The 14707-nt window shown below is 34.7% G+C and overlaps 1 protein-coding gene across 3 annotated transcripts in view; it reads left to right on the forward strand.

The window, feature by feature from the left end:
* Window positions 1–14707, forward strand: part of MMS22L (MMS22 like, DNA repair protein) — a 125621-nt gene that overhangs the window by 20534 nt on the left and 90380 nt on the right. For all 3 annotated transcript variants that reach the window (XM_026511769.4, XM_057311174.1, XM_044388868.3), the window contains 2 exons: window positions 829–1005; window positions 7798–7860. In XM_026511769.4, coding sequence (XP_026367554.2) covers window positions 829–1005; window positions 7798–7860 — 240 coding nt within the window. The remainder of the gene's footprint in view (window positions 1–828; window positions 1006–7797; window positions 7861–14707) is intronic.

The raw sequence follows: 14707 nt of genomic DNA on the forward strand, positions 1-14707 counted from the left end.
CACTTCATAATAAACCCAAAGAAAGTAAAATGTAACAAATAAAACTAACAGAAATTCATGAAATTGAAAATAATGAAGATAAATCAATGAAAATGATCAAAACAGTCGAAAGTTGGTTCTTCAAAAAGATTACAAAAATTGACTGATTTTTCCTGAAATGATTACAGTTAATACTAGAAATTTAAAAAGTAACATGACTTCAGATTCTGCAGATATTTTTAAAAGTTGAGATATTGTCATCAACTGTATGCCTAATAACTTGAATATGTTTATGAAATGGACAAATACCTAGACAAAAAAACTTACTAAAAACTCATCAAATGTTCAACAACAGTATATCAGGTAAATGGTTTATCATATAGTCATATATTAGAATACTCTAGTGAGCCAGGGTTATACTCATTAAAGTGGATGAATCTCAGAAGCACAATGTTGAGGAAAAGAAGCAAGTTATGAAAGAATAGAATTAGGCCACTTAAGAATACAAACATGCATTAAAAAAGTAGTGGTGGAAAGCAAAATGGTATATGATTTAGGCTTATATACCTGTGTGACAAAACTTAAAAGGTGGGGGGCGTAATTTATTATGAAGGTCAGGATAATGGCTACCCCTGGACAGCAGAAGGTGTGATTGTGGAACATGTAGGATCTTTGAAAAGTACTAATTAGGTTCTAATTGTTAATTTGAGTGTTTTTATTATTTAAGTTTTATAAACGTGTTTTGTTTTCTTTTTTGTGTGTATATTTAATTCTGCAAATGGAGGAAAAAGCCCAAACCAAAGGTTATGTTCTTAATTTAATTGAATCATACTACCTCTCTTTCTATAGTCATTTTGGAACTGGTTGAATAAACTACTTAAAACACTCTTTGAAAAATCAAGTGACCGAAGACGAACTTCTGTGCCTGTAATCCAGCCCAGGGATCCATTAGGTTTTAGTTGGTGGATCATCACTCATGTAGCATCATTTTACCAGTTTGATCGCCATGGAACACCAGACGAAATGGTAAGGTTTTATTTTTTTTAACTTCCTTATATTATTAACTAATATGTATTTTTGAAGACAAATTAGAAAGTAAGTGAGCACAGAAACACAACAAAAGTTAGATCACAATCCTACAGAGATAAAGTCAGCTTCTGAATCTAGAAGTTGTAGACCTTTCTGTAAACATCTAGAAAAATGATAATCTTTGTTTTTATTGTTTGTTTAAGGAAAAACACCTTATAGAAGACTTGGGATCTAGTCCTGGCTCTGCTACTAAGTAGATGTATGACCTTCAGTAAATTGCTTCAGCCTTTCTGGGCCTCTCTGTTCCCTCATCCAGAAATCATGGGATTGAATTGTTCAGAAAATGCCTTCTGGTTTTGACATCTGTAAGATTGCTGATGGGAAGGCATATATCTCCAGTAGTGAATTAGTAGTTGCTGTGAATAATTTCATAAAATTATTTCCTCAGAATAATACTTCCTTAGGGAAGCTTTTTATAAAGATAATCTTAATCTATTAACCATGAGGTTTACTTCAAATAGATTTTAATTATATTAATTTGTAGTTAGAAAAATTTTTTACAGTGTTACTTAAAAAGCCATATGAATAAAACTAGCTGGTAGACATATTTATTTGAAGCCCTGTTTGTGTGTAATTTCTTCTGTGTTCAGAGGTGAATAGAATAGTATTCTATCGCCCCATCAGTTCCATAAAATAAACGTCTAGAATCTTGAAGCCAGTGTATCTGTATTTTCAATATTGGTCTTTTTTTGGTCACCAGACCTACCCATGAGTTTTTTGAAAAATTCAGATTTCCAGATCTCAACTCTGGAGATCCTGATTTAGTAATCTGGTTTGGAGTTTGGGAATTCTTAGTTTTAAAAAGTTTCTTGCTCTCATCCTCTACCAGATACACGGATCATTGCTTATGAAACCTGTTCCTTGACAGACTTGACAGATTTTCTCTCTTTGAAATACTGGACAGAGTCAGCTCAGAAATCATGCTTGAAATCTGAAGATCAGTTAGCATTGACAGTAATGTCATAGAAATAGAAAGGGCCTCAAAAAGGTCCTCTAAATGATCCCCCTTTTAATAATAAAAAAGCTTTTCAGGAGATCCCAAGATAAAGTAAACTAGTAAGTCAGAAGGTATTATGAGAAACTCACCCACAGCTCAGTATTCACGCATTTAAGCATTCTACCAGTTTATTGAGAGGGATCAATAGAATGAAATTCCCAGAGAAAAGGATTGTATGTCCTTTGTTTCTGTGTGTGAGTCCTTACAATGCTGATACACAGTAAATACTCAATAAATCTTAGATTGCCATTATTATTGTAATAACCCTTTTATTGAGTATTTTTGTGAAGTTAATAGTTTCACATCTTTTAATTATTAGGATACTAGAACAACATTAAAAGAACTCAAAAATTTACCTATAATTCTAATGTCTTTACTTAAGCATTTTATTTCTCTTCCCATTTTAATTCCCCCAAGTACATATTTCTGATTTTAATCAGTGTAAATAAATATGGTGATTAGTTAAGCACTTCTGAGTTCCCACTGAGTGGCTATCATAATAATAGGTGCCAATGATAGGATATACATGAAACAGATTGAACTGCCTCTTGCTTCAAAGAATATGCTTTCAGATTATTAATGCTTGCTGAAATTGCCATTAACACTTATACGAGTGAGTGGTGTATTTCAATAGTGGTTGATATTGACCTCTACATACTCCCAGTGTGGTACATAATCTAGCTACATTAATATATATCATTACTATTACTATTGTAATGTTGAATTGTACTGGTACAACCACCCACAGTTGCATTGCTGAAATCACTCTTCTATTTCATACAGAGAACTCCATAGGAAATTAGTGCTTTTATTAGCTCTGAATCAAGATAGTAATTGAATTGTCTGTATTTAAAATAGCTTAACCTATGTCTTTTAATGTCAGCAGTTCCTGTGTGATTTTCTTTTGCCAAGATACATATGTTTTAAAAATCTTAATTCTTTAAATTGTGTAGGAGGTTTTAAGAAGAAAAAAGCTATGATTGAAAAAGAACCTTTCATATGATAAAAATAGTAAAGATGTATAATATATATGTATATGTATATATGTAAAATTAACGAGTCCTTAAATAGTTTCAAATGTTTCTGGACTCTTTAACAGCTTTTAGAGAAAAACGTAAGCTCTCTAGTTGATACTGGTTTTCATTAGGGGTGAGACCTTCGGCTTATTGCATTTGCAAAGTGTTTAATATCTCACAGTCAGTTTTTACCTCAGTGAAGTATTATGAAGCAGATGAGAGGGTAATATGTCCATTTTATAGGTAATGAAACTGAGGTACACAGTACTTAAATGTCAGCCTATTTTTATCACTTAGATAAACTTGATATTAAGGTCTTCCTAAAGACTGCGTTTTATGAATAGGCCTTTGGTAGGGTAACGTTGTGTACCAGTTTGCCATGGACAGTCCCTGTTATGCCTGTGATCCCCTTATCATATCTGGTTAGTTTTCCCTTTTACTCTCAAAAGTGTGTCAATTCAGATTCATAAATCATATAATCATTCTGATCTATGAATATAAAGGCATATTGACTTATCCTTTGAGAGGGATTATATAGGATGTTAATTTGGGTCTGGGAGATATTTAGATCAGAATTTTGAAAATTATCTGAATTCTTTTTTTCTCCTTATGATATAGTATCATAGCCAGCTACCATGTAGAAAATGGCCATGCAGGGGCACATGGGTGGCTCAGTCTGTTAAGCATCTGCCTTCGGCTCAGGTCATGATCCCAGTCTCCAGGGATCGAGCCCCACGTCAGGCTCCTTGCTCAGCTAGGGAGCCTGCTTTCCCCCCGCCCCTGGCCTGCCACTGCCCCTGCTTGCACACTCTCTCCTTCTGTCTCTGTCAAATCAATAAATAAAAAATCTAAGAGAGAGAGAGAAAGAAAGAAAGAGCGAGCCCATGCATTAAGCATGCTTTATTTCACAAGTAATCTGGTGTGAGAGGATGATAAGAAGTGATAATGGTTAGGCCTACATTCTGCAGTGGAGAATATCTCTAGTGTTGTGATAACCATAGAGATGTTTCAGTTTTTAAATGTGAACTGCTTTGCCCTGAAAGCATGAAATCTTTACATTTTAAGTAGGTTTCAGATATGCTTAATTTTTTAATTTTATTTTAAAAGTTTTGTGTGACTTGAACTTTGGTTATATGTATATTTAAATCACGAAACTTGCCAATTGCTTAATATAGGCTTATAAGGAAAATTTGGTATCTCATTTCTCATGCTAGAGGCTTTAGATTTCATGTATTTCTATTTATGCTTTTCTTTCAACCTAGATAAGAGTGTGTTATCCTCTCACAAACCTTGTCATCTACTTTAAAAGCAAATGTGCTTTAAAGAGAAAAAATATTTTTGGGCATTGCAGGGATCAGTTTAACAGTATTTTCCCTGCTCAGAACATAGTGCAATCAGTCAGGCCAGCTGATGCTCATCTTTGAAACATCTGAAATGGTAACTAGATAAAAGGTCTGAACTATAACCTTAAAGTGAAAGTTGTACTAGGTTACCTAGTCTGCTGGAAGTGGAGTATGAGGGATCTATTTTATATTTGTGTTGGAGACACCACTATCCTGAGACTTAAATGGGTGCCTTAGCTTTGATGGTGGAATAAGAAATATAAAACATAGCCCAAAATTGATGACTTCCTTTTTCTTTTCTATTGGAGGAATTAAGTTATGTAAACTTAGTATGTAGAAAAAAAACTGTAGATGCTGAAAGTTCAGTTTTACTGTGGGGAAAAAAAGTATCCTTTCATATATAGTCTCTTACTCAGACTTGATTTGGGTGTGATATAGTTGCCATTCTTTAATTTGAATTATGGTTTATTTTTGTTTTAGATTTTAGCCACAGTATTGATCTACAGAGTTGAAATTCCTTGGTCAAGAATTATGTTATTTGTCTATGATTCATGTGATTCAAAATGCCTTGATAGAACAGAAATTAAAATGTACTCTAACACTATCAAATTATAAAGCTTAATACACCAATCCTGTCATATTCCTGCTTATTTGGGACTAGTGATGTTTCCTTAGTAAAGAGAAATATAAAAGTGAATTACTGAAAGCTGAGGGAAGGCTTATTAGAAAATGGAAGGAAAATTGGCTTTGGAGCAAAAACTTGCTCTGACTTGTATATACATGACCTCTCTGAGATTTAATTGTGTTATCTGTGAAATGGATAAGTTTTCTTTTGAGGAGGTAATAATGTAAGGACATTAACACAGTGTACATATAGTATTATGGAACAAAATGCTCTCTTTTTAAAGATTTATTTATTTTAGAGAGAAAGCATGCCCTTGCAAGTGGGGGGAGGGGCAGAAGGAGAGAATCTCAAGCAGACTTCCACCAAGTGCAGAGTCCAATGTAGGGCTGGATCCCACAACTCTGATATGACCTGAGCCGAAATGAAGAGTTGGATGTTCAACTGACTAAACCATCCAGGTGCTCCTACAGTGGTCCCTTTTGAAAGAGTTTTAGGGCCAATTACCAAGTTTTACAGCACAATCTCAAGGCTGCTCTCATTTCTGACACCAGTTGCAAGCCCAAGAATTCCCAAAACCATGTTATTTACTTAGGCTTACAGAACTCACTGAGAACTGTTATACTCAGAGTTATGGTTTATTACAGGGAAAGGATGAAAATTAAGATTAGTGAGGGAAGAGTATATAGTGCCAAGTCCAGGAGAAGTAGCAAATGTGGAGCTCCTTTTTTCTCCCCATGTAGTCAAGATGCGTTAGTCTTCTGGCATCAGTGTGTGACAGTATGCAGGGAGTATTTCCAACCAAGAAAGTTTGTCTAAACTGTAGTGTTCAGTTTTTATTGGAGCTCTACTACATAGGCATGATGGATTGATTGACCACATGGTTGATCTCAGTCTTCAAATCAACTAACTGTCCAGGTCCCCACAGCCCTTAGCGTAAGTCACACTGTTGGTGTTTGGGTGTGACCAGCCTCCACCCTCAACTATATTATTAAGCTATCCAGTAGGACTCTAGGCCACCAGGCAAACAATGATACTCCTATTAGGTATAACATTCCAAGGGCCTAGAGATTACTTACCTGAATCCTTGGCTTCAGTAAAGGCCATACTCTCTTTGGGCAAAGCCAAATTCTTTACTACACATTCTCATAAATGCTTTGCATTCACTTTACTAACACAAATGTATTTTAAAAAGTCAACAATTCTTTTGTTAAAAATAACCAAATCATTGCATAAGTTATCTATTACTGTGTAACAAAATTTGGCAGCTTAAAACAGTAAACATTTATTATCTCACACGGTTCCTCAGTGTCAGGTATACAGTAGGAGCTTAGCTGGATGGTTCTGGTCCAGGATCCCTCATGAGGTTGTGGTAAGCTATCAGCAGGTGCTTCAGTGTTTGAAAACTTGACTGGAGCTGGAGGATTCACTTCCAGTCTTTCTCATTTTGTCAGGAGACTTTGGTTACTGATCACATAGGCCTCTGCATGCCTGTTCACACTACGGTTTTTCCCTGACAGAGTCAACAAGAGAGAGATTTTCATTAAGATGGAAGCTGTGGCGTCTTCTAACCTAATCTTGGAAGTGACATACCATCACTCCTATTAGTGTTAATAATCTGTTGGTGACAGACCAACCCTGTGTGGGGTGGGGTGAGGGTGAAAAGTTAAATAAATGTGTGAATACCAGGAGACAGGTCATTTGAGGCCATTTTGAGAGGGTGGCTACCACAGTCACTGAGTACCTTTATTAAGGAAATGTTTATTTAGTGATTTTATGTAGTTAGCACCTTACATGAACATTATCCAGCCATTTATCAAGAATATTGAACATGCTTTAATCCTTTATTGGTCATTTGGGTTCATCCTTCTGAACAGCAATAGGAATGATAGGATATGCCGAGGCTCTTTGCTTCTATTCTTTAAGGCCTCTGGCTTTGCCTTTTAAGGTCTTACAGTTACCTTTTGTAACTTTTTCACTCTCTGTCCGAAACTAGTTGTTCCTTGCTTCCTCTCAGAGGCACTTTCTTTGCTTCTGGTTTTGACCAGTATGTACATATCCAAAGCTTTAAGAACTGATTATCAAGTGAACCATGTATCCCATGAGAAGGTCTCCAGGCTTTCCTATGGGAAGATGAAGTCGTTTTCAGTGCCTAGCTTTTGTGAAGTACTTTGGCTTTGTGAAAGTCCTTTTCAACTTTCTTCCTTATTGTGAGGAGTCTTCTGGATAGTTGGGGTTGCCAGGTAAGTGACCATTGATTAAATGAGGTAGCACTGTGTATATATTTTTTTAATTTTCTGTATAAAATTTGTACTTGTTTACTAGAGTAAACTTGACATTGTTATGCATAAAATGAAAAAATCTCTGGTGAGTACAGAATAAGAAAAAAACACTTTAAGGCGTAAAAAACTCCACAAACTACATAAAGTTTTTTTGTGGGTTTTTTTTTTCCCTGTTAGATTATATATGACAGCAAAAATTAAATATTTGTTAAAACATTTATAATTCTGTGGAAATCCCATTGTTTAATAAAGCAACTCCTGATAAGGTTCATATTGGATTGGAATAGTTATAAGCTTTTTTTCTACCGAGTCTGTCACATAACTCTTTGTTCAAGTAATTTTAGACATTCAAGAAATTGTAATGATGTCTGATAATAGAGATGTTTGTACTTTACAACTAGCTTGCTGTACTATAATTCGAATACATAACTGAGAGCAATAATTTTGGTGCAATATTCTCCCTTTCTAGAGACAAATGGAATCAAATTGGAATTTTGTAGAAGAACTGCTTAAAAAGTCCATCAATGTTCAGGTATGCTTTTAAAGTGACACAATTTGTGGGCTTTGCTAAATTTTTAACGTTCCAGATTTTATTTATAAGAACCAAGCAAACTCTTATAAAATGATTTAAATAAAAAACTTCATTTACTTATTAAAAACCTGAGGTAGAATCCTCGTTCTTTGTTAATGAAGGGTCAACATAAGATCATTCCTATGAGTGACTATCCTTTGAAGATTTTTATTTTAAACAATGAGTTGCCACTTGAAGGACAAATAAAATTATCCTAGTTGGTGACTTTGACAAAGTATATTCAGAATAAGTAGTAGATGTTTCAAAACTATAAGCCATTCCTTGACTGTATGGTACCAAGTCTAGGAGACATGATGAGGGAGATAGTGGCATTGGAAATTCAGCTATATCCTCATCACAGCAGGAAGGTGACTTGCCTTGCTGAGCAATTTGTCTTACAGGCTCGACTCATACTCTAACTGATAAGGTCCTGTTTCTGAGCCCTCATTTCATACGTTATCATTTTTCTTTCTGCAGAGCTGTTAATGTAGTGCTTCATGGCCCAGAGGTCAGATTTGACCTCCTTTTAAAATAGTTTTAAATGTGCTATTCATCACATCTTTAAACATACTGTATTGTAGTTCTGTAAAGTTTTGTAATATAAGTTATTTATGTAAGAATTTCAGGGGAAATTTTAGTAAAGTATATTTTTAAATTTGGGAAGTAGAGTACTTTTCTGTTAGGAAATGAAGATTGTTAAAAACTTGTAGAGGAATAAACAAACATGATAGTACAGATGAATATGTATATCACATATACATACATATGTGCCCATTTATACATACAAAAACACACATACTCATTTATTTTGTAGTCGTATCTTTAAAAATTATTTAAATAGCATGAAATTTTCTTTTCCCTGTTATATTAACTTAATTTTTTTAGTTGAAGCATACAATAAGTACATTTAGTTTATAATATGAATTTTCTAATTGAGTAAAGATTCTAGGTTAGAATTCCAAAGATTTGTGCACATATAAGTTGTATGAAAACAAAAGAACTATTATCTCAACCATTGTAAAATGTTTTATTTTTGTTTTTTTCTGTGTCATTTTAATTGGCTTTCTCCTTCATTCTTTTTGAGAACATACTGTCTCTTACATATATTTTTTTTCTTCAAGAATGTAGGGAATCACTAAAAAGTGTTTATTGTTCCTTCTGTTAGCTATTAATCCAGTCTTAATGCCCTAACATAATATAGCTTAAAAACCTCTTAGTTTTACTTCCTTTAAGCTTTAACAGTGTATGAATTTATGGTTTTGTTCACGTAGGTTTTAAATAACAGTATTTCTTAGGAGGCTCTAAAGGTTCAAATGGAAAAATACCCATACACTCATAATGGTCTGGGACAAACAGGAGAAAGAATTTATCAACACCTCTCTTCCATAGAAAAGTTTACTTTTGACCAACAGATTGAAAACCCTTCTTAAACCCTTTTGTTGCTTGAAAATTAATTCTTGGAAGGAGGTAGTATGACCATCAGAATTTTCCTCGCTTGTGGTTTCCCAGAATGTGGGACTTTCAGTGCTAAAACCAGAAAAGTCTTGAACAAACTGTGAGAAGCCAGTCATCTTAGAAGTAGAGATAGTATAGCTAAGCCAAGAAACTTTGGGAATTTAGATGTAGTGTAAAGTCAAAATCATTTTTCCTGTGAGAGAAGTCATTATAATATTTGGAAAGAAGTAGTCCATTTTCTCTAGTGATCTTTCAATTTTGTCATGCCTTGATTGTATCAAATTAGGTTTTATAAGTAGTATAGTACTACTTGCTGGAGTTCTTGAAATCAATTTGGTGAGTACGGTAGGTGGTCATGAAGAATAAATAATATGTTTGGATAGAGCCATCAGTTTGATTTTATCTGTTTTCCCCCATTGAGGTAAATTAAAATCTGACCATGCTCATGTGCTTTGACTTTATCTCCAACAGTGAAAGAGTCCATTTGCAATATTTAAAAAACATACATTCCACATATAGAGCAGTTGTCAAATATAATTGGTAGGCATGCCACTGTAGTTTTAATTAAGCAAATAATGTTCCAAATCTTTTTCTAGCCAGAAAAGATTTTCTAGAAACAGACCTTGTACTTTGTTAGTAAAGAGAGCATATATTGTTTAATTTTGCTTCTGTGGGTATAATTGAATAGTTTTTACCTTAAAAACAGTTTTTTAGAGGCAGTACTATTTAATATTTGTGTATGCTGACAGTAAACATTTGTTCTGCCTTTAAAACAGCATTATTGTTTTCATATGAAAAGGGAGATTTTTAGTTTTATACTACCTGCTTTTTAAAGCCTCATTTTCTGACATCACAGAAACAATTTTCTACTAAAGGCTATGGATGGGTATAAAAAGAAATCCTAAACAAGTGTAATATTCTTTAAAAATTATTTTCATTTTCCAAGAAGTCTGAAGAGTCCAAGGCTAAAAACAACTCAGAATATGATTAGATTGGAATGATGTGGGACTATAATCTTTTTTTTTTTAAGATTTTATTTATTTATTGTTTATTTTAGAGAAAGAGCAGGGGCACAGAGGGAGAGAATCTCAAGCAGACTCCCTGCTGAGCGCAGAACCCAGTACAGGGTGATCTCACAACCCTGAGATCATGACCTGAGCCGAAACCAAGTTGGACACTCTGACTGAACCACCCAGGCACCCCTGGGACAATAATCTTCTAATTACTAAGTCAAAATCATTGTGTTTCTTGGACAGAAGGATCTTGACTGGGGTATTGAAGTTCAACTTACTTTATCCAATCCTAAAAATAAGTCCCAATCAGGCAGACTAACAGTCATTATTTAGCTTGCAAATAAGTTTTATTCTTTTGATGATTTCTTCTAGGTAGGTTTATTATGCATAAAGAAATGAACCCCCAATTGTTGCTATTTTTATAAAATAAGCTAAAAGTTCTTTTGTTTTTTGAATTCCAGTATAGTTAAAATACTGTTATATTAGTTTCAGGTATACAGTATAGTGATTCAACAATTCCATGTATTACTCAGTACTTACCATGATAAATGTGCTCTTGTTCCCCTTCACCTATGCCCCCATCCCCCCGCCACCTTCTCTCTGGTAACCATCTGTTTGTTCTCTATAATTAAAAGTCTGGTTTTTGGTTTTGTCTTTTTTCCCCCCTTGTTTGTTTTGTTTCTTAAATTTCATATATGAGTGAAATGATAGGCTAATTGTCTCCCTCTGATGGGCTTATTTTGCATAGCATTATACTGTCCAGCTCCATCCTTGTTTTTGCAGATGGCAAGATTTCATCCTTTTTTTATGGCTGAGTAGTATTCCATTGTATATATGTACCATTCTTTATCCATTCATCTATTGATGGACACTTGGGCTGCATCCATAATTTGGCTATTGTATATAATGCTGCTATAAACATAGGGGTATATGCATATCCTTTCAAGTTAGTATTTTTGTATTCTTTGGCTAAATACCCAATAGTACGATTACTAGATCAAATGGTAATTCTATTTTTAATTTTTTTAAGGAACCTCCATACTGTTTTGCAGAGTGGCTGCACCAGTTTTCATTCCCACCAGCAGTGCAAAGAGTGTTCTTTTTTCTCTACATCCTCGTCAGTGTTTGTTTCTTGTGTTTTTGATTTTAGCCCTTCTGATAGGTGTGAGGTGATATCTCAATATGGTTTTGATTTGCATTTCCCAGATGATTAGTCATGTTGAGCATCCTTTCATGTGTATGCTGGCCATAAGAATAAATGTTTTCAATTTTAGTTCAATAAAAGAATTTCACGTATGGAATATACCTGAATTTAATATGCCTAAATTTGGTCTTTCAAAATAAAGATAGGAAAGCATTCTTTAAAAAGTGAGGAACCTGGGTGGCTTAGTCGGTTAACCATCTGCCTTCGGCTCAGGTCATGATCTCAGGGCCCTGCGATTGAGCCCCACCCCCATCGGGTTCCCCACTCAGTGGGAAGTCTGACTCTCTCTCTGTCCCTTCCTCTACTTGTGCTCTCTCTCTCCTCTTTCTCAAATAAATAAATAAAATCTTTTAAAAAGTTAAAAATTAAAAAGAACTAAAGCAGAGATCAGGAGCAGGCACTATGGAATATTCTGAGGTAACTTTCCCATTAAATAGTTTATCTACACTCTTACAGCTGAGATGAGACACAGCCCACAGGGTCTTGTGAAAAATGCAGAAGCTGAGGAGTGTAGCCTGTGGGATTGAGACAAGCAGGTTTAAGGCTGTGTAGAAAAGAGGGGCCCGCAGGCCTTCTGGTTTATTAAAAAATCTTTAATCAGAGGGCACGGATTTAGATGTAGTCATTCAAACCTCTTGGTTTAGGTAGAGTTTGACCTTAACACTCACAAAATTGAAATACATCAGCTTAAGGTACGATACTGAGAACCTATTGCATTTATTATATGATCATCAAAAGAGTCAACATTTGGCCTAAAAAAATACATTTCTCTTGCAGACAACAATATGAGAGCTATCCCTATGCAAGCACTGTACTTATAGCACATGATATACATTCTTGCACTTCATGTTTATGGCAGTCTTGTGAATTTCCATTTTACACATTAAGAAACGAGGGCCTGGTGGGGTTAAGGAGTTTGTCCAAGTTCATCTAGGTAACTAAGAACTGGCAAAGCTGGGATTTGAGTCTTCGTATGTGCTTTATTCATAGTGTACTCTCTCAAAGCATTTGACTTTGTAGGATTTTTTTGGGGGGGGGGAGGGGACAGGATGGAAAGGGGCAGAGGGAGAAGAAGAGAAAGAATCTTAAGCAGGGTCCACACCCAGCGTGGAGCCAGACACAGGGCTTGATCACAACTCTGAAATCATGTCATGAGCCAAAATCAAGAGTTGAACACTTGACTGAGCCACCCAGGTGCCGCTGTAGGATTCTTAATAAAAACTATTTTTTTCATTATTTCTATTTCAAGACTTCTTTGATGCTATGTGTTTAATAATCCGTTTGGTTTCTAGACCTATTTTGGTGATACTTGTGGAAAGCATCTCAACTTTTCCATATTTTTGTTTATTTGTTTTTTGTGAGTTTTTTTCTCTCTGGTAAGTGTGTGTTGGGAAAACGTAAGGTAGGAAAAAATTAATATCCTCAAGCATTCTCCAGTACTCCTCCTCACTGTATTTCAGCTCTGTTTTCTCATTATGAATTTGAGCTAAGATGTTTATTTGCTCCTCTACTCCTGACTATTTTGTATTCATATCTCTGAGTATCTGGACTTGAAGATGGCTGAATTCTTTCTGTCCTTAATTCAACTGATGTGCATAGACACACATTTGTGAAAGGAAATTTTTAAGAAAAAACTAAGGGAAAATTGTTCAGACCAAAACAACAGTTGAATATACAGAACATGAAAATGTATTTTATAATAAATACTACCTGTAATTAATTATAGGGTAAACAGACTTACTTTTTAAGTCATACCTATCCTGCCAGAACTGTGGAGAAAATGGTATTTTCTAAGCATTGCTTTTCATTGTAATCTATAGCCACTAGCAGGAAAAGGAAAGAAAATTTATCTCCTGTCCTTTAAAAAATATTTAAAAAAAATAAAAAATCCCCCAGGATATGTTATTTAATATGTTATTAATTTCTTCCTGATTGGGTACAGTGGAAAAAACATGGGCTCTGGCCTCACAAACTTGGCTTCAAATCTTGGTGGTCACTAAAAGCAATCTTGATCAAATCTGATGTGCCTTAAATGTTCATTTCTTTTCCCTTCTGTTTTTGGAAAGGGGCACAGAATGGTATGTATAATAGGCTTTGGAATCATAAATCCTAGCTCCTTCCCAAGTGGACTTGGGTAAGCTATTTGTAACTTCTGAACCCCAACCTTCTTTTCTGTGAAATGAAGGTAATGAAACTGAGATGGTATGAGACATACATGAACTAACACATGTAAAATGTCACATAATGCCTGACAATTGTTTTTCCCAAACTTCATATATTTTATGATTTAAATGTTTTTGTGATTTTACATTACATGTAAAGTGAGTTTCAGATACCCAGTAAAGCAAAATAAACTCTTCAGAATGAACCCACTGTAAAAATATAACCTACTTTTTAACCTTGAAGTATAACAAAATTAGTATGCTTTAATTTATATGAGTAGTGTGCCATAGGAATGAACCAGGGTCTTGTTTAATATTTTCATAATAAAATCAAAGAATGTTAGTGATGGGCAGAAAATTCTCGTCTTTGGTTAAATGAGTTTGCTTGTTTATTAGTGAAGTTAAATATCTTTCCCTAAGCCATACAGCTACTTGGTAAAAAGAGGTACCCGAACCTAGATCTCAGTTTAATTCATGAAATATTTATGGAGTTTCTTTGGTGAGTCAAGCAGTGTGCTAGACCCTGGGGAAATTATCCTAATTCTCAGAGAGCTTATAGACACTTGAAAGCAGATAAACATTAAATTTAACAAGGTAAGTGCTGTGTTATAGGTGTGTGTAGGATGCTGTGGAGCGTAAAGGAAGGTCAGTGTTAGTGTGAAAGTTAGTAAGTTTCCTCGAGGACTTGAAGCCTGAGTGTATTTGAAAGGATTAATAATTAAAAGAGTTGGGAGGGGGAATAATTAGAAGAGTTAATGCCTTGTCAAAAAAAATCTGTTCATGTTTGGTTCCCTCTCTTTCAAAGAATTACTTTTATTAGTGACCCCAACATTATTGTGTGTATCACCCTGTCCTCTAAGATTCTTAATATCTTCACATCTAATCAGATTTTCTCTTACTTATCTCACCCACTTTCCATAGTTATGCTTTACATTTTTTCATTTTTCTTTTCATTCTCATTCTGTCTGTCACTA

This window comes from Ursus arctos, unplaced genomic scaffold, assembly GCF_023065955.2.
Source record: "Ursus arctos isolate Adak ecotype North America unplaced genomic scaffold, UrsArc2.0 scaffold_13, whole genome shotgun sequence".
Taxonomy (NCBI): Eukaryota; Metazoa; Chordata; class Mammalia; order Carnivora; family Ursidae; genus Ursus; species Ursus arctos.